The sequence below is a fragment of the Tyto alba genome, unplaced genomic scaffold (assembly GCF_018691265.1).
Source record: "Tyto alba isolate M040663 unplaced genomic scaffold, T.alba_DEE_v4.0 Super-Scaffold_38, whole genome shotgun sequence".
Classification (NCBI taxonomy): Eukaryota; Metazoa; Chordata; class Aves; order Strigiformes; family Tytonidae; genus Tyto; species Tyto alba.
The window spans coordinates 31,251,663-31,276,813 of record NW_024881313.1 but is presented as its reverse complement, the minus strand read 5'-3'; the positions used below and the strand labels follow the sequence as shown (position 1 = coordinate 31,276,813).

The following is a 25,151-nucleotide window of genomic DNA, read 5'->3' as shown; positions in this document are numbered from 1 at the left end:
GACATTCACCTGAACGGAAAGATATATTAAAGTCTGATCCAACATACGCATACATAAATTACTTGCAATATGAATGTAAGATTGGATGAGAGAGGAACCACAAGTACATTCAGATCTCATGTTCCCTCCTAGTTTAATAGTTAAGGCACCGAACAATGGAGAATTATAGAATCATAGAATGGTTTGGGTTGGAAAGGACCTTAATCATCTAGTTCCAACCCCCTTGCCATGGGCAGGGACACCTTCCACTAGACCATGTCGCTCAAAGCACCGTCCAACCTGGCCTTGAACCCTTCCATAGATGGGAACTTCTTCAGGCCTCACTACCCTCACAGTGAAGAAAAAAGATCCCTTCCTCCTAGTGTCTATATGTTGTTACACTCCATCATCACTGAAAGGTGCAAAAATAGTACATACAATAATCAAATTTCTGAAGCCTTTCCTATTCTCTACTCTCAAAGCCTCAACCACCAGGCCAGCATCCAGCTGCCATCAGGCTGGTTGCTTCTGGAGCCAGTGCTGCTCAGCTCTCAGCTCTCAGATGCATGTGGAGCAGGTTTCTACGCAATGCATAGGAAAGACCTTTTCCTTTCCCCTTCTTTTCACTTGTAAATGCCCAGTAGCCTGCTCTTCAGTCAGCTTCAAGACTGGGAAAACTGTGGTTTCCAATCTCCCTGAGGTATAATACTCATGGACTCTTGAGTAACACACTTCTTAGGGAAGAATCATTACGTTTTCTTCCTTCTGCCTTCCTGTTTATCCTGAGAAAGAACTCCGTTCCCAGGATCCTCAGTAAACCCAGTTTTCAGCTCTATCCAGGTAGCTAAACTACTGAGGCAAGAAAACTGAGTTACTCTATTTTCCCCATTACCTTGCTATAGATGGCTTCCAGCTCATCATTTAAATGATTTGCATCATTTTCACTGCTTCCCCACTCACTGCTTTGACTTGAAGGGTTTACCCTTCCCTTCAAAGGTAGTCTCTTAATTTGGAGATCCTATGGCCTTACCTATGTTTGTAATTGTCTGTTTCTTGTCCAGTCAAAATCTAAGCAAAATATTAGAAACTAAGATTATTTTCAGTAAAGCCCTGAAATGAGTAGTGACCCAGTTAAGCAACCTAAGTGTGCTAAACTTATTCATAAATTGTGGTATGCTAGAAAATGCATAAGTATAGCCGTCCACAGAAAAGAAATTAGAATAAGTAGTCTGATGTGATCACCAAAGAACAGATCCCAGAGTATATTTAAAGAAAAAAATGTATAAAGACCATCAGCTTTAAAACCTTCACTACCAGGGAAATTCAGACATCAGTGGTAAATGACCAGAGCAGGAATGGGACAGTGTTGTAGCTTTATACATATGCATACATAGTAGCTGGTTTACACTGGCATGGTTTGCTTTTGCTTGAGAGTGAACCACTAGCACCTGAACAAGTTAGAGATTTGTTTATAAAAATATATATTAAAAAAAACCCTATATTCAAAACACTTGAGCAAATCCCCAGGGCAGACAGAGCTGAAGTCTAAATGTCACTGCTCTTTTGGAGACAAGATCAACCTATAACCTTATCAGAACACAAATTCTGTCAGTGAACAACACCCAAAACCTGCAGAGGCATTTCAGAGATTTTTGGCATTCTAATTTATGGATTTCAGTTGCTGTTTTCTAACTTTAAGGCTGCTCTCTCGGAGAAAGACTTTTTTTTTCTTTAGTTCATATTTTCTTTACTGGTTACAAAAGTCCTGAAAATCTATCACTTTTATCTTTGCGCATTTTGATGACACGTAATACTGATTCAAAAGTGTCTCAGCCCATAATAAGTTCCCTTCATTTTTACTTTTTTTTTCAAATGCTGTTTTTATGCAGTTCATACAGGAATCCAATTAGCATATCATTGTGACTGATTAAATATGCCTCACGTAAATTTACATGTCAAAATACATACTGTACTTAAACAAACAGACAAGGATGCCAGTTTTCTGTAAACAGCTTTGCATGCATAACCTAACTCAGAAACACAAAAGCTTATATTTAAATTCTCAATGACTACCTGAATAGAGTGAAAGGGAGACAGAAAGGTAACGTTACTCATGCATGAAGTGAGAGAATGAATATAGACATTTGTCTCTCTTTGTCTCTGAAGAAAACTATTGACAAGAGATTACCCATCTGCATATGAGGCTGTCACGTCAGATTAGCTCATCAGGTAATGGAAATTTGGCCTCTGATCCAGAAAAGGTCCCTATGCACTAAGAATCGAGACTGTTTCAAAGAGATTGTATTATCTTAGACAGCAGGATTAAATTAATATGGGAATGACTTCTACTGGAGGAAATTTTTTGTTAAACATGTGCTAATGTTTATTATGCAGAGCATCCACTTCTCATAAGTGATCTTTCTTGACATTTATTCATTACTTTTTGACCTTCCTTGCAACTGAAAAACAAATAAGCGAAGTGCACCCCCTGTGAAGCATGAATGATCTAGTCCGAACCAAAACCTTTAAAGACACATTCATGCCAGCACACATTATGAAACAGTAGAAGAAATTACACTGTTGTCAGATAGATCAAATTAATACTGCAAAAGTGGAAAAATTGAGGTCAATCATAAATGACTGGACTCACAAAGTGGATGTTGTAGCTACTGTTTTTAACCAGCAAAGGGCCCCAGCTTCAATTCTTTCCCCAATTAATAGTTCACTAATTTACATTAAATAAACAATGAAGGAAGGACTCAGAGATGAGTCACCAAACTCCTGAGGAGTGCCCACACAGTGGGCTACAGTGCAGTGTTCCCTTTGCTCTTGTGCACTCCAGGTCAGTGAAGACTCAATTACTCCACGCAAAGTCTAACAGCTTCTGGAGAAAAGGCTGAGAATCTCCTCCCAATCCTTTACTAGCTTCATGATTAAGGAGATGAGCTTAAACTCCCTAAGGCAGAGGAAAACAGATAATTCATGTCTTCATCCTGACCAAGTGCATTTCTGAGAGGAGACTGAGGTTTCATCTATAGAAATTAATCAAAAAGACTGATTATACAGATTTGCTTTGTAGTTTGTAGTACAGACCAGAGCAAACCAACATGTTAGTAAAGTAGCAAGTAGCTGTAGAGTAAAAGACAAAAACCCCTGTATGTGACCAGATACATTCAACAGTGGAAAACAATTCCAGGTGAAGTCAAGTCTTTTCAACGACTTCAACAGAAAATTGGATTAGGCTTACCACTGAGCATAGCAGAAAAACAAGAGGCCATCTCAGCCTCAACTATAATGATGTCCCAGTTGCAAATAAACATGTGGTTAATTTGATCCATATCATCTGTTTCTGATTTCACACAAACCAGAATAGCCATGAGAGGAAAAATACACAGCATGGAGATATTTTCTGCAGAGCAGTGGTGTGTCTCCTAAGGGTGAGATAATCTATCAGATTGCATATGCTTATTACCATTGTGGTGCCTCAATCTTCTGTATAGTCTAGTATAGAAAGATGAACTACATAACTCAAGTAAGAGTCTGAAATAAGAAATGCGATTGAAGGGAATTTCCAAACAAATTCAGAATGTTGAAATAGTGAAATAATAGAAATATCAGGACAATGAAAGGGCATCTTGTTATTGATAATACAAAAACCATAGGTCTCATTTAATCTAAAATAATTGATGTATATCTGTGGTTGTTATTAAATCCATATACTGGTTCTTTTACTTCATTTAATATATAAAAAATTAGAACAGATTTCTGCATTTTCCAGTATCTAAAATCAGCAATTTAGAATGTTTCTTTGCCAGTTTTAATATTGGCAGAATTAAATGTAGTTTAATTTTTATCCCAAAAGTGAAGAAATGTTTTTAACAAGTTTGAATCTACATCACAACCTTCAGTCTATATTAATAGAAATCTGAACTGTGAATGTTCCAAAAGAAACTGAAAACAGAAATTTATTGTTATAGCTCTAATTGCTGTCAAAGGGATGATGTTATAATACTGACAGTGATAAGTGATGTAAAATTTTCAAATGCTACAGCAAGGAGAAAACTGTTATTTTAGTGAATTCAAATCGACTGCCTACCCATTTATTTTATCTTTGTTGGAAGCCAGGTACAGATGTTTAATAAAAGTACAAAAAATTGGTACTAGATAATCACAGAAAAAAAATCACCTGTAAGAAACTTTTTACTTCTTTTTTACTTCCTAAAAATGAAGTATATCCCTTTATGAAAAATTATTGCTAGTAACATCAAGCAACTACTAATGTTTAATTATTAATAGAAAGCTATAGACAACTTCTTATTTTAATAAAAATAATGAATTTCTTTTCCCCAGTTTTGTTTAAGACTAACTTGCAATCTGAAGGGTGTCTCACACAATTTCTGCAGAAAAGTCAAGCAAGACCTACACTTAATAAATATTGTCAGCTCTTCTGGAGCTAAGAACTGGGAAGTATTAAGAGTGCCAGGCCATCAAATTCAGTGGAAGCTATGGGTGGAATTCAGCTCTCAAATTAAGACATCTAAACCTAAGTGCCTGCACAGACATGCCTACATATCAGTTGGTTGCCTAAGCTCCCAATGTAGTTAATAAAGGCCGAAGCTAATAGCGTTACGGGGGGCTATTCAGGTCTCCCTGCATTGGCCACCTACTCTTGTCCAGCTGAATAGCTCTTTCGGCTCTGCTGACTGCACACTGATGAGAAACCTGGAGCAAGACATAGATACCTAAGTGTCTAGTGCCCTTGTAAGTGCTGTCAGTTATCCCGCCTGGCCTCCAGAAATATATGGACCCCCCCACAAGCAAAGTCCCAGGCAAGTATCTTAGCTACAGCACCTCCAGTAGCCCCAAATGTCTCCATCAGGCAAATGAATCCCACCATCACTATAATGAGTGCTTACACATGGAGGTCAGATGTGAGCACTTTCCCTAAGGAGTGTGACCGTAATGGGTGAATACCCCTCCCAGCGCTTACCTGGATTCCTGAGCCATTCTGCTTCATTTTCTCCTTCTCATTCCTGCGAGGGGAAGGGGCAACTGAAAGGCTGTGTGGTGCTCAGTTGCCCTCTGAGCTCAATCCACAACAATGTGGTTTGGATTTCAAGTTTCACTGTTGCGTTTTGCTGTTCTTGTCATCGAGTTAGAGATTTAGTGCAGTTTGTGTAGGAAACAGCATTATTTACCTACATTAGACAATGTTATAAAACCACTGACTTCCAGAAAAACACTCAGAGGTGCTCCAGGTCACAACAATGTAAAGAGCTTTTGAAGAGGTGGAAAGGAAGACAGGGTGGGGAAGGAAGGTAAAAAGAAGTGACAGTTTATATTAGAACTAAGCTAGCCTTTAAAAGAAATTAATTTCAATATCATTTGCAACCTACTAGAAAACATCTTTCAAAAAAGCCTGCTGTTCTCATGCACTGATGTGCAAACCAGTGACTTTCCTTCCATCACATATTGTCACTTCTTGCCAAAAAATGTCAGCCTCCTTGGAGTAGAGTCAAAGCCAATGACTGATACAGAAGCACTGAAATTGCAACAATCTTTTCGATAGGGATAGCTCAGTATTGGTTTGGGTTTTTATTAGAATGTGAAAAGAAAAATATTATTAAGTGTACTACTTAATTATTTTTAAGTGAATGGAGTTTCCTCTTAGCAGAAGCTAGATGTGCACTGAAGTAGAATAAATTATTACAAAATGACTTGCATCTTCAATTGAACATCTTGAGTGCTCAGAATTAAAAAAAAAAAAAAAACAAAACAAACATTAAAACCAAGGAATACTGTAATGATGTACCATAAAAGCAAATGTATACAGGTGAACACTATGACCTACCTAACCACCAACAGTCATCTCCAGCTATGTACTTATGTCTGTTATTTCTATCCTCAGACTGCTTTCTTTAATTTTTAAAGGACTGGAAGAATCCCACATTTCCTTAATAAAGAGTATGGTCTTCCATAAATAAAAACTATGTTTAAAATTCAAAACATATGTCACATTTGTGGTGCTTAGAAGGTCAATGTCTTCCAGGGAATTTGCAATTATGAACTTCATTAACAATTCAATAACATCCTAGTTGAAAGGAAAAAGTCACAGCTCAACTATGTAGGGCTGGAAGTCTCCTAAGATTCAAGCAAGCTGAGATCAAGCCCTTTCATATATTAAGAAATTTGACGTTGTAAATAGGGCTACACAACTATTAAAGAATATTTTCACCACCTCACAGTCATCCTCAACCATATGTCATTTGCATAGGAGGCAGAAATACAGGTGAAACAGGTATTTAAAAAGCTGTGGTCAACCAAATGTTACCCTTTCCCCTTTTCTCCCCTTTGTTTATTCTGTTATCTAAATACAGCAGCACATGCCCTCTGAGGGGACTGAAGCACCTATGATATTGGCATGGGGTGTGCAGAGGTGACATAGGGCCATGAGAAACCAGCACTTTTCTGAAACAGCATTTGGCAGCCATGCAGGGTATTGCTCAGTCCCCAAACTGCTACCAGAACATGCTGTTTAGTGAGCTACATCCCATATTCATTCCACAAGGGAAGGAAGAAATGCATTGCTCCAAAAAATGCTGCCTATCCCTTCAGCAATGGATTTCTGTGCCCATATTAATTCTGAAAGGTGCTCTAAAGGTGCTTGAGAGAGATCTAAGGGATTTGCTTCCATTGAGAGACCTTGGTTGGCCCTAAATTTAAGCAAGACTCCCACTGTAGTTAATGGAGAATAACAGGATCCTCAAGGGAATGATATATACTTGACCTATCTTAGACACCAATCATAAGTGTGATAGACATGTATGACATAGATGAGATATAGGAGATACAGATGAGACAGACACCTCTCATGGGATGAAATGAATTACCCTCTGGAAGCACTTATTACTTTCAACTGATTGTAAAGGTAGCCGAGGTTGACTAGCTTACACTTAAAGTACCAAAAAGACAGACACCTGAGTTAGAGGAGATGAAATCCACTCTTACGTTTAAATTTGATTACAAAGAATTGAGTTAGCTGACACAATACTGACCATGACTGATTGGGTCTGTGCACAGAAGGACAACTCCAATTCAACACTGAGCTGCAAGGCAACGACTGTAATTAGTTGACACGATGCTAAACACAACTTGTTTTTTTCTAAGACATTCAGTCAACTCATTTTTAACATGAGCAGAATCGTTTAACAGTCAAAGGATGAAGTCTTTAAGATATACAACATTAATTAATATAAAATATTAATTCCCATTTTAGAACAGTAGATTACATAGGTTCTGATGAACACACGAATTAATGTTGAAATAAAAATTAGAATTCTGCATTGTTGAACTGAATGTTATTTTAAAAAGCAGGACTGTATCAATTAAAAAATTGACACATTTTGCCAATGTAAACCAACAATATTTAAAAGGACTTTCTTTAAAACAAAATGTGAAATTAGCCTGTATACTATCATAAGCTATCTTGATTTAAAACAGCAAAATTTCTGTCGCTAAAAGGACAGACCAGGGAGTTTAAACATGTACTGAAACTTCCAAATCCCAGTACAGTTTATACATATAAAGATAGTTATGTGAAACAAGAGGCATAAAATTATAGAGAAACAAGTGACAGCATTAATGCATGAATGGCATTTTATGGTTTGCTAAAGATGACTAACAAACTGAATTCCTATGGAAATACAGTGTGCCTGACATTCTCATACCTACCCAATGAGTTCATAATGATTACTGCTATTACAATGAATACAAAATTAATGAATAATAAATTAAATCCTTATACTAAATTGATATTAGGAGACTCTTTAAGTCATTAATTTTTTGTAACAGTCAAGTCACAATCCATAATAACCTTCTGAGAATAACAAGTTACGGATTTAATTACAGATAAAAAGAAATATCTTCTATTAAAATGTGGTAAATTATGCCCTAAAAAATTAAAAATGGAGCAGATGTTGGAAAGCAGCAAAGAATGTTCATAAACTAAAATAATAATCTTAATATAAAAGGAAATTAGAATGTCATGTTTTTACTTGCAATGTTTTCAAAAGAAATATTCCAGGGTTAGGATAAAAGATGAACAAGCCAGGCATACTTATGAGAAGTTTGATTGGTTTATGATATGTCAAGTGTAGAGAAAATCTTTAATTTCTATACACAAAAATCCTGTCATAGGAATTAAGCTAACAATCAAAATAAATGTCATATCTAAATTTGGTAATTCTCACTCAGGATTCATCAGAAATCTAAAATATTAAAGTGCATTTTTGTTCATATAATCTTCCCAGAAATCTTCCTTGAGAAAATATAACTGTCAGCTGCATAGATGTATGGCATTTTGAAAGTCGAAACATCCTTGGAAATAAAACATGGAAGATATTCTAAGCAGCCATGTTCTACATCTGTAGGCTACCACACTTTTTGTTAGAGGATTTATATGCCAATATTTTTGGCAATTTGGACAACTTGCAGAATTAAAAGTAACTATTTCAGCATAAATCATAGACATTTTGATTTATCACAACAAATACCAGCCTCTAAAAAGTGTTACTGAAAGAATCATTACAATAGCTTAAGTTCAATGGCACACTGGTGGAAACCAATGATTTCCATCTCCCTTAGTGCAAGGGCAGAACCTGCCTGTGCAGTTTGGAACATGTTCAAGAACTTAAGATCTATAAATAGAAGATGCATTAAAAATGTAGAATGCACAAAGTTGTTAGAAATATAAAAACATTGAATACTGTATAATTTCAATGCAACTTTTTTGCATTTCTATCAGGTACCACTGTTTCTGAATAAAACAGTGAAGAATGGAAATCTAATGGTATTCCTTGTATTTTCTTGACTGAAATTCAGACATGAAAAAAGAATTTGAGAACTACACGGTAAAGACATAGTACATTTAAAATCTGTAAAAAGTGATGTTTTTGTGGAATTGGTTTCTTTATGCATGGCCATACCTGGTTCCTTTAGCCATGTATTGTATCTCCAGCAGTGTTCAAAAGGAAAAGACTGGGGAAATAACTGGTTTCATTTTTTTTTTTTTTTCCCAATATCTACATTGCCTTCTACATACTACCTTTACAGTGAGATAAAGATGTCCAAACAGTGCACAGTATCTTTAAATATGAAAGGTTTAAATGTACTATCCAACTTTAGCGTGTGTAAGTATCGATGTAGACAACCTCTCCCATGTAACTGCCTGGATGAGGGTAGGGCTTGACCATCAATAGCTTTCACATCTCTGCAGGGATCTACCCCAAACTCAGTTTTACCTCTTGTGATACCAACCACTAACAGTGGTTTAATGAACATGTGTGAATTGCATGTGTTTATACAGAAGAGGAATTAGGGGAATGAAGGATGCTCACCAGCAGTAACAGTACATTCTGTGAAAAGCTGATAGCCATTACTAGGTACACACTAAGAACCAAATTGAACTTATTCCTAGGGGAATCAGAATTTGAACTTGAAAGCACACTAGTGAAAACATACTGTGGACTGTTTGCTGTGTTACTAACCCTTCTGTCTTGATAGCTTCCATTTACACTTTTTCCTTTTTCTCAGTGAAGAAATCTGAGATGTAAACATCTTTTGGAATGAGGAGTCTTAGATACTTACTGCCTTCTGTCTAAAGGAAAAATTTATTTAACTGTATGGCAATATTCCACAAAGTTTGTTTAAAACTCTTAAGGGCAAGTTATAATTCATTTTGATACATACGCCTCTACACATAAATATATGCCAATTCTAACATTTGTGATTGCTTGCAGTATAACAGATATCAGTATATAACAGATATCAGTATAACAGAAAATGCCAAATTAGAGTTCTTAAGCTCTCTCATACACTTTACCTACAAGCAACACACCAAGAAATCAATGTAGTGTGAAAGATGGATGCATTTACACTGCCAAAGAGATTCAGAGAAATTGAAGCAATATGTAGGAAAAAATGTAATAAATATGTAAACTCTGCCTCATCACCAGTTTAATAACAACAGAAGAGGATCAGGTTCCTCACCCCTACTGTCACTTCTGGAAACAGCTATCTTTACCTCCTATATTCTAGGCTTCCCACATCTCCCAGCTTTCAGCTCTTTTTTGTCCACTCTGCTGACATCAGATATTTAGTTATCCCATGACAGCTCTGCTGCCAGTAGGAAAAAGAGCTATGGATAGAATATGAGAGGAAAAGGGACCAGAATGGAAAAGTAGAATTGCAGGATGATTGAGAAAACCATTGCAAACATTTGAATTCATCCATGTTTAAATCAGAAAATCTGAAAGAGACATCTGATTCTTCACTTAACAAATAATTAACTTACTATCAAATAATAATTGTTAACATATTTTCCTAAGGCTTACAGAAAACAGAGTACTGGGAGCTGCCAAGTGAAGGATAGCTTACTTGCTTAAAATGTCACCTAACTTTGAAAACCTTATGTTGTAACATAAAATAACAGGTTCTTCAGCAGGTGGATTTCTCAATTTGAAATGCATTAAAAAAATTAATGTTAAAATATTTGTAATTCAACATAAAATAATGTAATAACATGGTTGAATTCTCAGTTCTTAAGTGGAAATAATTCCTGTTTGAACATGCCAATCCATTTTACAGCCAAGGGTAGTAACTACACCCAGTGTGGCTGATTTTAGCTGCACATTTTCCATTAATGTTAATGTGAGTTTCACAGCTATATCACTGCACATGGGTAGAGAATATACCCTCAAGTTGTTAGATGGCAATGAAAGAAGAGAATGAATCTGTGGTGATTCCCCTGAAGAGGAAAAATGCCAAGGAAAGAAATGTCAGAAAGAATAATATAATACACAAAATCCATTCAGAAAAGGAACGATGTGGGCTAAAAAAAGGAAGTGTTTTCTGATCTCTTTCCAAAACCAGTTGTGTACTGGCTTCCCTGCAATGATATAACAATTGAAAAAGACTTAGTCTCCTATAAAAGCACAATCATGAAATTCAGAAGAAAAAAAGCATCTTTTTCTCAATTACAGTCTATGTTTCAGATGGACCTACTGCTCTTTAGAGCTAGATTTAAAGCTCTTTTTTTTTTTTTTTTTTTTTTTTTTACTATTTATGTACATACTCTGGATTACATGTAAAGTCAAAAAGAATTAGAGGAATATTTTCATCAGTGCTGCATCTCTGTGGCTTTCTGTTAGTGACAGTTCAACAGTTTGGCAGAGCTGATTAAGGCTAAAAATAACTCAGCAAAAATATGGTCCTTTTTAACTGTTAGTACAATGAGGTTCCAGTCCAGCTCCAATTGCAACCACTGAAACATTGCAACTTTATCTTATTAGATATTGGTCTAGGATTAGGCCATCAAAACCTGAACTGCATTTCCATGGTACATACCAGTCTGTCCAAAACCATTACTTTTTGAAGGTTTGCATTCTTTCTCCATTCACAGTAAGAATTTTATGGGCACCATATACCTATATTAGGTATTTAAGTTCAAGCAGCAAAATCAGAGGGAATGAACAGTTAAATATGTGTGAAATCACTGCAGACTTGAGGACCTAGCCAGGGCTTAGGAGCATAGCTGAACACCTTGTGCTTCTCTAAAAAATTCCCTCTTTATCTCTTTCTGTCTTTTATATATATACATGTGCACACACTTTCTGTAGCACAAAGAATAGCATGATAAGGGAGAAAAGTAATTTCTAGTTTATCCTGTAAAAAACAGGAGTACAACACCATGAAAAAGCAGTCAACATTATGAAACAAATTACACTTTTTGTAAATATACTGTTTTCGTAATTGTTTTAATATATTCTTTCTTCTTTCCCTATTTGCTCATATTTCACTGAATTACTTTATCAGATTAAAATCCATTATAGGAATCAATTCATAGAGTGTTGCTGGAAGAAGTGATATTGATAACTTCCAAGAGAAAAATAGGAGGTTTTTACATGCATTGATTTTTTTGCATGTGAAATTTCCAGCAAAATTTTGCAGCCTTATCAAGTACAGTAAGTTTTTAAATTTATTTTTCTTTTATTTTTTAATGATTAATATTTTTTCAATATAAATTAAAAGTATTACTTTTATGCATCTCTGTGTATACATATAGCCAAATACACACATAAATAATATACACATATAATGTATATACATGTATATATAATACTACACATACATATAAACTAATATAAATATATATTTGTACCACAATACCAGTTTTCCCATATTTCTCCAATTTCACATTGTATGCTTACTCCTAAGCATCCATTTAGCCAATTTTGTAAACTATGATAAATGAAATTATTCTGTATTACTAGTAACTTATGCTCAGCACAAAACTACACTGAAAACTGGTTTCCACAACTTCTAATTACAAAACATTAGCTACCTGAGTCTTCTCCAGCTGAGCAGATTAGCATAGATCTTCTCTGCTGACAGCTTTGACCTTCACTCCAGCAAACACTTGTCAAAATGCCAAAAGTAATTACCTGGCTGTTTAGGAAGGAGTAATGGGGTGTAGCTACCTACCTTTTCTTGTTACTGATCTAAAATGTCTATAAAACTTTGCCAAGAGGCACCCTCTGGATTTTGGCATACGCGTTTTTTTCTCATCTGTCTGTCTTTTTTTTTTTTTTTTTTTTTTAACAGACAGTCAAATATTAGCTCTATGATCTCCTGCCAGCCAATCCCATCACAATTCTGGGGACAGGCTAAATAACCCACTAGATGGATCTTTCAACCAAAATGATTTTATGATTGCTGTCATCCTGATTTTGTTTCACTGATGGAACAAGAAAAAAAAATACAAAAAAGCAGCAGAAGCCACACAGGAACAAATAATCATAATTATATTATGGAAGACCATACTGTCTATCCTCTGAATTATTTTTACAAATCAGTATGTTATAGCTTTCCTTTTTTCCATAAAAAGCCTTTTTCCTAGTCATATTTCAGATTTTCAATTAAGAAAATAGAGGCATAGAGAATTTACAGATACTTCTTGAAAATTTATGGCTAGATTAAATCTAGCACTTTTTGACTTTAGCCAACAGAAAGCCATACAATTTCTGCTAATCTGGAATGTTCAAATTTATAGAAGATATTTACTAAAGAGAAAAAAGGGATTTAACATGTTTTCCTGAAAACTAGATAATACCAGGAAGATTAAGTATTTGCAGATTATTACAATGGTCATTAATCTCTAAATCCTACATACAATTTTTGTCACACAATGGAAAACATCATCTCCAAATAAGAGCAAGATCAAAGGTCTATGAATCTGACTCCATCTTATCTTACACATTGGAACGGGTACCTGGAGTTCAGGAAAGGTCAGGCAAAAACCCCACTTCTTTCACCACAGATATTACAAAAAATAATGAATGAAAATCAAATCACTTGCCTTGTAGTCACAACAGTCCCTAACAATTGTGCAGGTTATCAGGTAGCTGCAGCAGCTGCTGAAGTAGCCTTCAAATCCACTGGAGAAAGACTGCTCAGAATGAAGGCCATGTTAAAATACAGGACTGAATGCTGATGAGAAGTGTGCCCTTGTGAGTACTGCCAACAAACTTCTTTTATCTTCAGAAACTCTCCCCAAGCTCTCAAATAATTCCTTGTCCCACTGTCAAGAGCTCATTATTTCTCCTCTCAGATACATTCCTCCATGAGCTATCAGGAGTAGAAGGTCATGCAAGTGGCTATTTTCAAGACGGATGATACGTGAATCCTCCAGACCTCCTAACTAAGCCTTTTTCAGCCAGAAACCCTCCACCTGCCTTTTCATCCTGAGTCATGTTTGTGCCTCCTTCCCAAGATGTCATTCCATGAATCGTGTTTTACCGAGAGAACAGATTGCTACTAGGTTCAGGTCAGCCAACCCCACACACTGTTACCAAAACACCATGCTTCTGGAGAAGTGCCTTTTCATGTTATTACTCTTCTCCAGAAACAAGGGATGACAGCCTGATTCTAAGATGATTCTGTGCATAATTGATTTTGTGTTTTTTCTTGTGCTTTAAATAACAGCTATTTTTCATAGAGCTCTGAAGTAGCACCACCCTCTCTTACAATTTTTTATTATTTGACTGATAGGAAAGCTATCACTTATAACCACAAGATTGCTAATCATCCAATTTTATATATTAAAAATATTATATTTAGTTACATCAGATAGATTTTCCTGTTTGAACCAACTAAAATAGAACATTATCCCCTGTTCCACATGGTGCCTAGTATTTATTTGCATGCATAGTTTAAAATTGTTAGGTTTGTCTTATGTTCCACATTTTTAAGTTATAATCAATCTGTCTAATGGGTAGAAAAAACCATAGACTGTTCTTTTCCAGGTAAAGTTTAAGTTAGAATACTATCTGACCTAAATTAGGGTTTAATTCCTCTATTTGTGCTTAAATATTCACAAAAAAATATTAAATCAGCCTACCTATTCTTTATATAAAATCTGCTTTTTTATGTACCTGTCTTACCAGATTTCTTCTAACTGTAGCATTCCTAAATAATTTGTTTTAATATGCTTAGGATCTGCTGTAAGCAGAGATAGTGTCTTAAGTGTACTGCACAAAAATATATAAAAAGTTATTAAAGGACTATAACATCTAAAGATGTTTTGAATTGTAACTATTATTGTTGTACATACCATACTACATATATATTTCCATTTTCCTGGAAAATGTGTTGGTTATCATAAAAATGCTAAATAGAAGCAATTTTGCTAAATAGTACGATGAAAAATGACATTAGGCAGGTTGTCTTGGGTTTGCAGATTTCTGCTTGCTTTGCTTTAAATTAGAATGATATTTAGTTCTCAAATATTTTAGTAGAGGGGCTTTTTGATACCATGATCACAGTGGGACCCCAGAGAACTGCTGCTCTACAAAAAAACAATACTGTTTTCTTTCATTCACACATTCTCAGTGCTATGAACTTCAGTGCAGCTAATTGTTAATTTACATCAGCTGAAGACAGTCCTTTTAAAATCTACAGGTCAGTTTGAAACATCTATGTAAGGAAATACGTAGCAAGTTTAATATGGAGAAAGACTTTTCACTTCCTTAGTCAAAAGTGTACTGGAAGATTTCTTGGACTTGAAAGAAAACCACTTCGCACAACTACATGGCAGCTTCATCTTGCATTACCAGCTACAGATATAAACAAGCTGACTGCAGGAATTTAGTTGTTTAATAATATTACACATGACAATATTTAGAAAACTTGAAATCTTTTAAAATTTTTTTAAGCTTAAATTAATTTTGAATACTTGAAGAGCTTTGAATATGTTACCAAAGAAATCATGATTTGCACCAGAAGATATTAAGAGATATAGGAACATAAAAAATATTTTTGAATATGTTACCAAACAGGAACTAGAGGAAGATCCTGAAAGCTTTCCACTGTACTAAATTCTACAGTCCCAACTTCAATCAATCTCTTTGGATTTTTCTGCAGTATTTATATGTGGCAGTCCTATCATCAGCAATATCTACTTCTTTGGATATTAGTGATGGCTTTCTCTCACCTACCTTTAGTCACCTATGATAAGTGCCAGTTTATAAAATCTATCTTTTTAATTTGAATGTACAGGAAATCTAGACAACTAGTTTTGAATAAATGCCTAATATTTAGACAGCTGCAACTGGGTTAGATGAATTCTACCCTCACTGTTACAATGCATTTAGTTATATCACCAGAGGACTCCTTTAAAAAGTCAACTTTAAAATCACTATTAACCTTTAAACCACAGTCTTTATTTTAGTCTAACACCAATCTGATGGTTTTCTATGAATGGGTGTTTAATAAGAGGCATCAGAATGTAATGACACGCAGCATCACTGCTTTAATTAAAGAGCACTGGTTACAGAATGTTACTTAGCTCTTGTTTTTCTCCCCAATTCTGTAAGGTGATCAACTAGCTTGAGACTTCCCAACAGTTAAGAAGCCTGATTTAGGGGTTTATGTTGAAATAGACTACATCACTTTATAAAGTGAACAGAAGGAAGTTCTGAAGTTTTCTGTTACAACTGTAAGTGGTTCTGAAGCAAAAGGATTTCTTTCTAAAATTGGATACGCCACAGTTATTCTTAGAGGAGAGAGATGTATGCCAAAAAAAATCCATCTTTGCTAATCACAGCAATGAATATCATAATTAGAAGGAAGTTACTGGAGAGTCATAACCAAAGATACTTGCTGTTCTTCAGGACTGAGGTACATTTACCAAATGGTAGCACCCATCACAACTGCTAAAACTCATTCCATTTATCAACAGAAAAACAACATGGGAAAGAAATACCATCTCAAAAACTCATTAATCACTGCATCAGATATCTGGTAGTGCAGAAGACAGTTCAGGTTCTGAATAATACTTCAAAAATATAATGACATCCTTTATTCAGCAATGGAAGGACTTGAGGAAAATACTTCAGATAGATTTGGCAATACAGTAAATGAAAGGAAATTGATCCACTTCAGAGGGGTCAAGAAGTGAAAAAGGACAATGTGAACTAAGGAGGATTGAGTGGAAGAAATCAGAATTTGCACCGGAAGACTCAAGGAGGCTTGCAACACAAAAACAGCTGCCAAACTTTTACATTTCACATTATAGACCAAAGAATTGTAATCCTCCTTAAACCAGGGCACCAGCAAGTGAGATCAGATGGACCTCATAGCCTCCTGGCTACATTGTTCAAAGTTTCTGACACAGCAGCTGTCAGTTCACTTCAAAGATGAACTTCAAATTATTCAGAGACATACTCTGTTACCATCTTAGAGAGCAAGCCATCTAATTGCATGGTCTACAAAAATCTAGACAGAGGGAGCCATAGACTTTCATCTTCTGTTCACTTCATCACAGCTGAATTATGAATCTGACAATGCCTGGCCAATGAATACTTTCAAAACAACCATTATTGCTTGTAGTTGTGGGGTAGAAAAAGGAGACTAAGACAGTATGCCAGCAGGGATGTGTTTGTGACTGAAGCAACAGAGTTCATCTTTCTGAGACTCCTCACAAGACGTGCAAATCTTATGCCCAAAATCAGTAAGACAACCAAGCTATTTAGGAAGAACAAGAGAAGAGGAAGACTTTATCCAGCAATTCAAGTTTCCTGCTTTTGATGATATAGAACTCATATCTCCTGCACTGATGGTCACCACAAAAATGAAGATGGATGTTGCCATTACCAGAACAACACAGTGGGTATTGCCAGGTTTCATTATGTCAGCAACGGAATTATAAAGAATAATAAATTCCGAGATTACACTTAGTTAAGTGAAATATATTATGCAAAGAATTTCCAATAATTAACCAACACTAGTTTAAAAAGCATCAAAGGCCAGTGTTTAATCACAATCTGAAATAACCAGAGAGAGAAAATCACAGTATTCTGAACTTACTGTATTAAATGCTTCCCAGGTTTTGTTCAAATTCCTCCATCAGAACACGACGTTTTTAAAAAATAAGGCAGTATGTCTTAGAATTCAATTCAAAATATGCTTTTAACTAGATATATGAATAGCTAAACAAAACTTTGCATAATCTTATTCTTGCAGTTGATGATTTATTCCTCATTGTTCTGTTGTTCCTTCTCCCAGTCTCCCTTCTCTACATTTATACATTCTTTACATACACACATTACATGTAGTTTTATTATATGAAGATTCAAATTATACCATATGAAGATAAATCTGAAGACAATTCTCTTTCTTTTGTTCTCCTGAGAACCTCCTAGAAAACCTTTATTGCTAATAATGGATAATAACATAGAGTTATCATGTTTCTGTCAACAATGCTGGTATGGTCAATACTTATTGGCTAGAGAGCAGAGTGAGCCTCTGCAGTGTTCCTAGAAATGAACAGTCAATTTAAACTGTGTACCAGATCCTCACCAACTGACTAATGTTGAGTAAATGATCTTCCTTCTGTGCCTTGTTTTGTCAAATTTCAGACCATGAAATTAGGAGATGTGCAAGTTTTACAGAGGTATTCCATAAATGTGCTTTTTATTATACTTATTTCTATTATGCACCAAACTGGAAAGATAACCCCCTTCTGACTAAGAAAAAGAGGGCTATATTTAATGACTAAAATGAATACAAGAAAAGAGTCATATAAATAATTTGCAACATTTTAGACTTACATCTGATTTGATAAAAGTTGAAATGCATATTTCAATTAAAACAAAGACTAATACAAACAACTGCTGCAGACAGCTAAAAAAAATGCATCTAAGCATTATAGCTCTAACTGATCGTTTGTACTTTCATGGTTAAGTCTTTTAAAACATATTTATAATGGGTATTTGTAGCACGGAATATATAAGGAAATCAAAATATGTTCATGTCAGAGTCAGCCCTTTTTAACAGCGCCCAGAATGGATGTGTGACAAAACTGTGATTTTGCCAAATGTGCTTAAGAAATGGGAGCAATAAGCAGATTTCTGCAGTTACTGTGTAAGGGAGGTTCCTCACTAGTATTTTCAAGTTGAAGAAGAACCTGGAATAATTTTGTTAATGCAGGTGGGTTGTTTCACTGTCTGACTTTGAATTTTAAATTTCTTGGTCATCGGAAAAGTCTCTATTTCAATCCTGTCAACTATCCAAGGTCATAAAAAGCTTGTAAGGTGTGATAGGAACTAAGAGACTTTGGAATTATACCACTGATTTAGATACTTAAGCCTACATATTTAGGAGAGTAAGTTTTGACACCTATAAACACAGCTCAGGCCTGCCAAGCAGAAGAAATATTCTGGAGGCAGAATAAGGCACAATTACCTTCTTCACCAACTGAATCCAGGGTCACTACTATGACCAGCCATTTAGTCATCCTAATTAAGATTGAAACTATGACATCTTGGACCACTCCAAACCAGTAAGACACCATCAGCTGAAATCACTAGAAAGGGTAAGTCAACTCTAAGGGTTTTGGAGTAACCTTTTTATCCCAAAAGGCCTGTTTAATGTTGAAGACTAAGGATCATGTCTGTTCAGAGCTGCCAATTTTAGCAAAAATATTCAGTTTCAATGTCAAAAAGTTCTATTGCAATATTTGTTGCCATGGATATTTCACCACAACTGGGACATGACCAAAATTTGGAGGTGACAAATCTCAAAATCTGTAAGTTTACAAATTTCATCATTTGCTGTTGTTTGAAACGGCTAAAGAATTCCATATGTATTTTTTTAATCTATTCCAATACTTTTGAGGCAATATCTTTATTTAAATGAACTTACTATACAGTTACATTTTAATGATAATATACTATTTTTGCATTTGTGAGGTTTTTTTTAGCGGAATTAATTTTTCAATGCATTTTTTGCAGATTTAGGAAGCTGGCAGAGAATTAATTTTTAGATAAGGTTATATGATTCAACACCCTACCCTCTAAGTCATGATTAATGGTCCCTATCAAATCATTCACTCTGTGAAAATGTACGTTTCACCAGCAGGGCAATAGAAAAGTTAAAAAACCCCAACAAACAAAAACTGAAAATTAAAACCAAATCAATAGCTTAGTTAAAAGTTAAGGAAATAAAAAAAAAAAAAAAAAAAAAGGAAAAATGTATTGATATTCTGATATATATTTTAAAAAATTAAATCAAGATTTCTGACATTCCATAATGGTATACCTCTCAATAGATCTTAGACACAAGAACCTACACACAAGACCTATTAATTCCTTAATATCTGGTTATGCACTGCCTTTTGCTCTGCTACTACATGTCCCCTATCACTAATACGCCTACACTGTGCATACATCCCATTGCTCTTCAGTGTCCATTTTTTGTAACACGCAAAATGTTGCATTTTAATACAATGCCAAAAAAATGTAAGCATGATTCTAACTAGTAAAAGGCTGCAGCTACACATAAACAAATGCTTTTATTTCATTTTGGCAATGCTCAATGTCTGTGTACAACACTTCTGCATCTCTTTTTCAGTTGTGCAGTATATATGATCATTACAACCCTCTGATGCTAAAATTCTACGCTTGGAAACTTCAGAAGATTCCTCTTTTCTAATTATCACTGTTACTATACATGTCTTTGCATAAAGGGTAGGATTCTGGAGTACCTATAAAGATAACTCATTGCTCGTTACTATACTGCCTATAATATAATTTTATATAGATAGAGTTATCTTACAGATAATTGTTCTCTGCTATATTTCTCCTAACCTTTAAACTGAAGAGAAATGAAATCCACATTCATTTGTCTAAATGATGTCATGTGCCAAGTGTAATTACTTTTAGACCAGGTCATCTATGTCTAAAGAAAGTTTATTTCTTCAAAATGTTGAGATAAAATTACACTGCACCATTAAGCCTGACTTATTAAACAGAAATAGGCCAGAGGACAGCTACTTGATGCAAGATATGTTCTATATTATGAACATCAAAGTATGCAACACTGGCAAAACATTGGCTGTCCTTCTGCTCTGTAGTCAAAGAGCAAATAAAAGTATTGTTAATATGAGAAAGCAAGCTATTCGCATTTTTAAATTATTCTGTTGTCAGCTTTCTCATATAATTATGTAGCCCTAGAAACTGCAAAAAAAAAAAATAATCAAAACATTTACACATAATTTGAACTGTAGATTACTGGGAAGGAAAGTTTTATCAGCAGGAATGTGGCTGAAGAATTTTAGAGAGCTTTATATCTCCTCAAACCAGGTCTCATGCACACCAAGAAGAACAGATCTCAAACTCCAAGAAAACATAGGAAACCATTTATATTATCATACTTCCATACCTTTAGTTTTTTAGTAGATATTCTAAGATTCATCTGTTTGCACAGTTGCTAAAGAGTCCCATGCCTTCTCTAACCTGCACATTCGTCAACCTCCACAGGGGAGGAGGGAAAACTTTAAATATAGTTCCCCATATTTAAACTTAAATAATGCAAGGAAAATACGCAGTTTATCCATTTTGGCTACAAAAATATATACTACATGAATAACAAGATTAAACTGCTGCACAGAAACTGTTCCTGTGGATATCAGTGACATATGCATGTACATAACATCTGCACAAATAAAATTTCTTTTTGCAAATCTGGATAATTAACATTCCCATAATTACTACGGCATCCGATTACCTCAATTTCTAAATTCTTTTAATTTCTGAGGATGTGATGGACAGTGAAATTCTTCTGTCAGTCTAGTCTATTCATTTTCTGCAAACAAGATCTGCTTTCAGAGTTCCTGGATGGGTGTCAATTTACCGAATCGCAGTACAGCATTGACCTGTGCTTGCCCTGTAAGTACGCATTGATTTATTCTGCTTTGGTTTCCTTTGGTAAATTAATTTTTTTTTGAATGCTTTTGTTCAAGACACTGTTGACTTAAAATTCCTAATTACAACTAAAGCCTGAAAAAATTTCTTATGTATGTATATACTGCTGTTGATCTTTTAACTGAATTTATTTTTGGCTTTAGAGATCTGCAAGTAAGAAGTTTGCTTAAAATAAATCATCTGATTAATGAGTACATTGGCAAGCTACTGCAACCTTGATTACAGGTTAGAAAAGAAAAAATAGATATTTTTAAAATTTAAAATATTTGACAGCTGGATAGAATTGTGAGTGATTTTTTTGTAAAAGGCAAACACAAGGTTTACTTACAACAATACTATGGCCATGGTGACATACCGAGAGAAGCTGATGTAAGACTCCTACAAACCTCTTTCTCTAGCCATCAAAACCTGAACATTTCAATGTACTAAATAAACAGAAGTTAGGAAATCCCTGGGATATGGATATATTGAGTAGACAAAATTACAATATAAAAGATTAATTTAAGTTGGTCAATCCATAGAACTTCCTCTGAGGTGACATTTTTTTCTATCCAGAACCTCCCTATTTTGTCAGCAATATTTAAGTTGAGGAAGTAAAAGACAACTATTTTGACACCAGTGGTAAGAAAAAAGCTGTTACTTCTTGAGTTTTGCTGAAATAAACTAGTCATGATGTTTAAACATTTATAGTAATAAGTATACATTTATAATAATAAGTAGCTCGGTAGGAACAGGTCAAGGCACATCAGGAACTACCTGAACTTGACACGGTTTCTGTGGACTTGATAAATTTCAGTGAAAGTCTATTCCACCAACTTGTTTACATGTAAATTTTTGAACACATGTAAGCTTCATTATCCACAATAGGCAAAGTTACAAACTGCATTCTGATTTATTCTGAACCTGCCTTCTGCCAGTTTCATCTGTTCTTGCATTGTGAGAGCTGCTGCACAATCCTGCCCCTATTCACTGTGTCACACTGGACTTGACAGAACTTTCTCACTGATACTCATCTTTTTTTCCAAAATAATGATTCCTGACTTATTTCACCACTTGTTATATGGAATATATTCAGTACTTACAGTTATGCCCTCTGCCTTTCTCTGAATCTTTCAATTTCAAACAGAGTTTCCAACCTCTCTGAGGTATGAGAAGCAGAACTGTATGTCGTATTTAAATACAGACAAGGGACAGATTTATGCAAGAACAAATTACATTGTTCTGTTTTCTATTCCTTTACAAATAATTCTTAAAAACACTTTCCTTGTTCAATTGATAATGAAGACTGAATTGTTATTTTCATTAAATTACCTATTACCACACAAAATTCTTACTCCAGAGCCGTAAAGGTTATTTAGAGCTAGAACTTCTATTTTTTTCTCCATAAGCAACTGTTGTGGTTTGAGCCTGGTCAGCAGCCAACCGCCCTGCAGCCAATCACCCACCCTTCCCCCCTCCCTGCACCTGGGAATGGGGGAGGGAATTGCAGGGGTAAAGGGAGACTCGCAGGTTGAGACAGAAACAGTTTAACAATGGTAATAAAATGAGAACAATGGCAGTAATAGAAAATACCACCCGCTGACCAATCCCCAGCCCGTTCCCGGCCAGCGATCCCGAAATACCAAGATCCCGCAATCGCAATCCAGGAAGTGAGGGAGAGAGAGAGCCCCTTCCCGACCACCCCTCCTCTGTACAGTGAGCATGACGTTCCATGATATGGAATATTTCATTGGCCAGTTTGGGTCTGGTGCTCTGGCCGTGCTCCCTCCCTGCATCTCGTGCACGGGCAGGACATGGGGAGTCGGAGAGTCCTTGAAGTCTCAGTAGCAGCTGAAAACATCAGTGTGCTACCAGCATTCTTCTCATACCAAACCCCATGCTGAATCCAAAACACAGCACTATTCTAGTTACCAAAACGGAGTATTAACTATATTTCAGCCCAAACCAGGACAGCAACTTTTTTTACACTCATTTACAATGAATATAACCTGCCAGTTTGAGTCCAGTCACTCAGATGGGTAAGGTTTTTATACATTTCTAAGATCGACTTTTATCTTTAATACTGTGAATACTTTAGTATTATTAGTAGGATTTCTCATCACACCCTTTTCCAACTCATTTATAAGTATGTTAAATGCCACAGTCCCAGCACAAATCCTTCTAACTTTTCTGCTGTCTTCAGCCTTTTAGAAAACTATTAATTTATTTCTAATCTCTGGTTTTTGTCTCTTAGCCAGTTACTTATCCACTATTTTTGTGTTCCATATTTCACATTCTAAGAAACAATTAGTTTCCCTAGAAACGTCTACCAAAAGACCTTGTTAAAAATCTTTGGCAATCCAGACGGGCTTTACCAGCTCCATCATATTTGTTGATCCCTTCAGAGAGATTCAACAGGTTTACAAGGCAGGGCATTGCTATACAAAACCCACATTAATTTTTTCCCAGGTAAGTCATACACATTCAGGTGTCCCATGATTCAATAATTACTTTATTGTAATTTCCTAATTTTGACAGTACACATCTATGGCTTTTTGGCATGTTAAACCCTTTCAAGAAAAATGGTATCCCATTTGCTACTCTCTAATTATCAGTTAACAAGACCCTTCTCCAATGGCCCCTGAAAAGGAAAGTTCTGGCATGGAAACTACCCCCATTCTTTCTGCAACTAAATTCATCTATGGTGAAGGAGAATTTAATGGATGGGTATCGGCTCCCAGCGTTTATTGAAATTAATTTTTTTTTGTTCCTATTTTCAAGAAACATTGAAACTTTTATATTGTTATTTTTTTAAAACCTATCAATTGGGTAATTTGGAAGCAAATCAGTTGTCTATTCAGTTACTTTGCAGAAATTATTTCTTGTAGTCAACAACTCCATAATACAGTTGGTAGCCAAGCTGACAAGAAGCCAACAGGAGTCCTTAGAACAGTGGTAATGATTCAGAAGCTGTTTAGCTCCAGAAATACAATGTTTACTCCCAAGATTAACTTGTCATTGAAATTGCCTAAACAGCACACCAACACAGGTATATTTCTAGCATCTTCTGATCCAGAAATTAAGGCTAAGATGTATAGTAATTTTGCTCCCTGAAAAAAAGTATCAGAAAAGTGAAGGTGTTACATCCTCATTTACAAGCAACCAATCTGTTTTTATGCGTTCAACACAATACTAAGAGTTTATCATCATTCTAGGCCTAGACTACAAGTCTCTATTTAATCCATTTACTTGACAAACAAGGAAGTCTCAGGCAGTTTTAATTGACTCAGAGATGTAGTACTTCAATTTCCCATATGTGCCACTCACCTCTTGACTATTTCCCTCTTTAAATATCAATCTTCTGGGAGAATGGGATGTCTCTCTGCTGTTTGTAGTGCTACTGCCTGCTAAACAGACACGTGGGAGGTCACCATTTGGGAATGGAGGACAAGGACTTACCTGCTGCTTTGGCAACATCTGCAGTTGAAATGTTTTGGAGGTTTGAGTGCACTCTGAAGGTCACAGCTGGTCCCAGCACACTGGAAGAGATTATTAAAAAATGTAAGATTCGTAATCAAGAGACATGGCATAATATTCCTTATCAAAATAGGTTTTTAAAGAGAACCTATTAAGACACCATTTAGCCCTCTTCCTTTTGCTTCATTAGCTACATTTGCATACATTTTTATACCTCTTGTGGTTTCTTGTGTGTATCTTGTGACTGTCTGAAAGAATTTGAATGACATTAACTAAACTTTGGCACTCCTGTAAATACTATTCTTATTATCAAAATGGCAAAATGGAAGCACTGAAATTGTTATTCACCCAAGTACAGCACAGATCGTCACCGGAATTCAGCATCCAAAGAAGATTACA

The 25,151-nt window shown here is 35.4% G+C and overlaps 1 protein-coding gene across 1 annotated transcript in view; it reads right to left on the bottom strand.

Moving 5' to 3' along the window:
* Positions 1–25,151, bottom strand: part of PTPRN2 (protein tyrosine phosphatase receptor type N2) — a 664,155-nt gene that overhangs the window by 339,564 nt on the left and 299,440 nt on the right. The window contains exon 11 of the mRNA XM_042802176.1: positions 24,735–24,814. Within this exon, the coding sequence (XP_042658110.1) occupies positions 24,735–24,814 (80 nt within the window). The remainder of the gene's footprint in view (positions 1–24,734; positions 24,815–25,151) is intronic.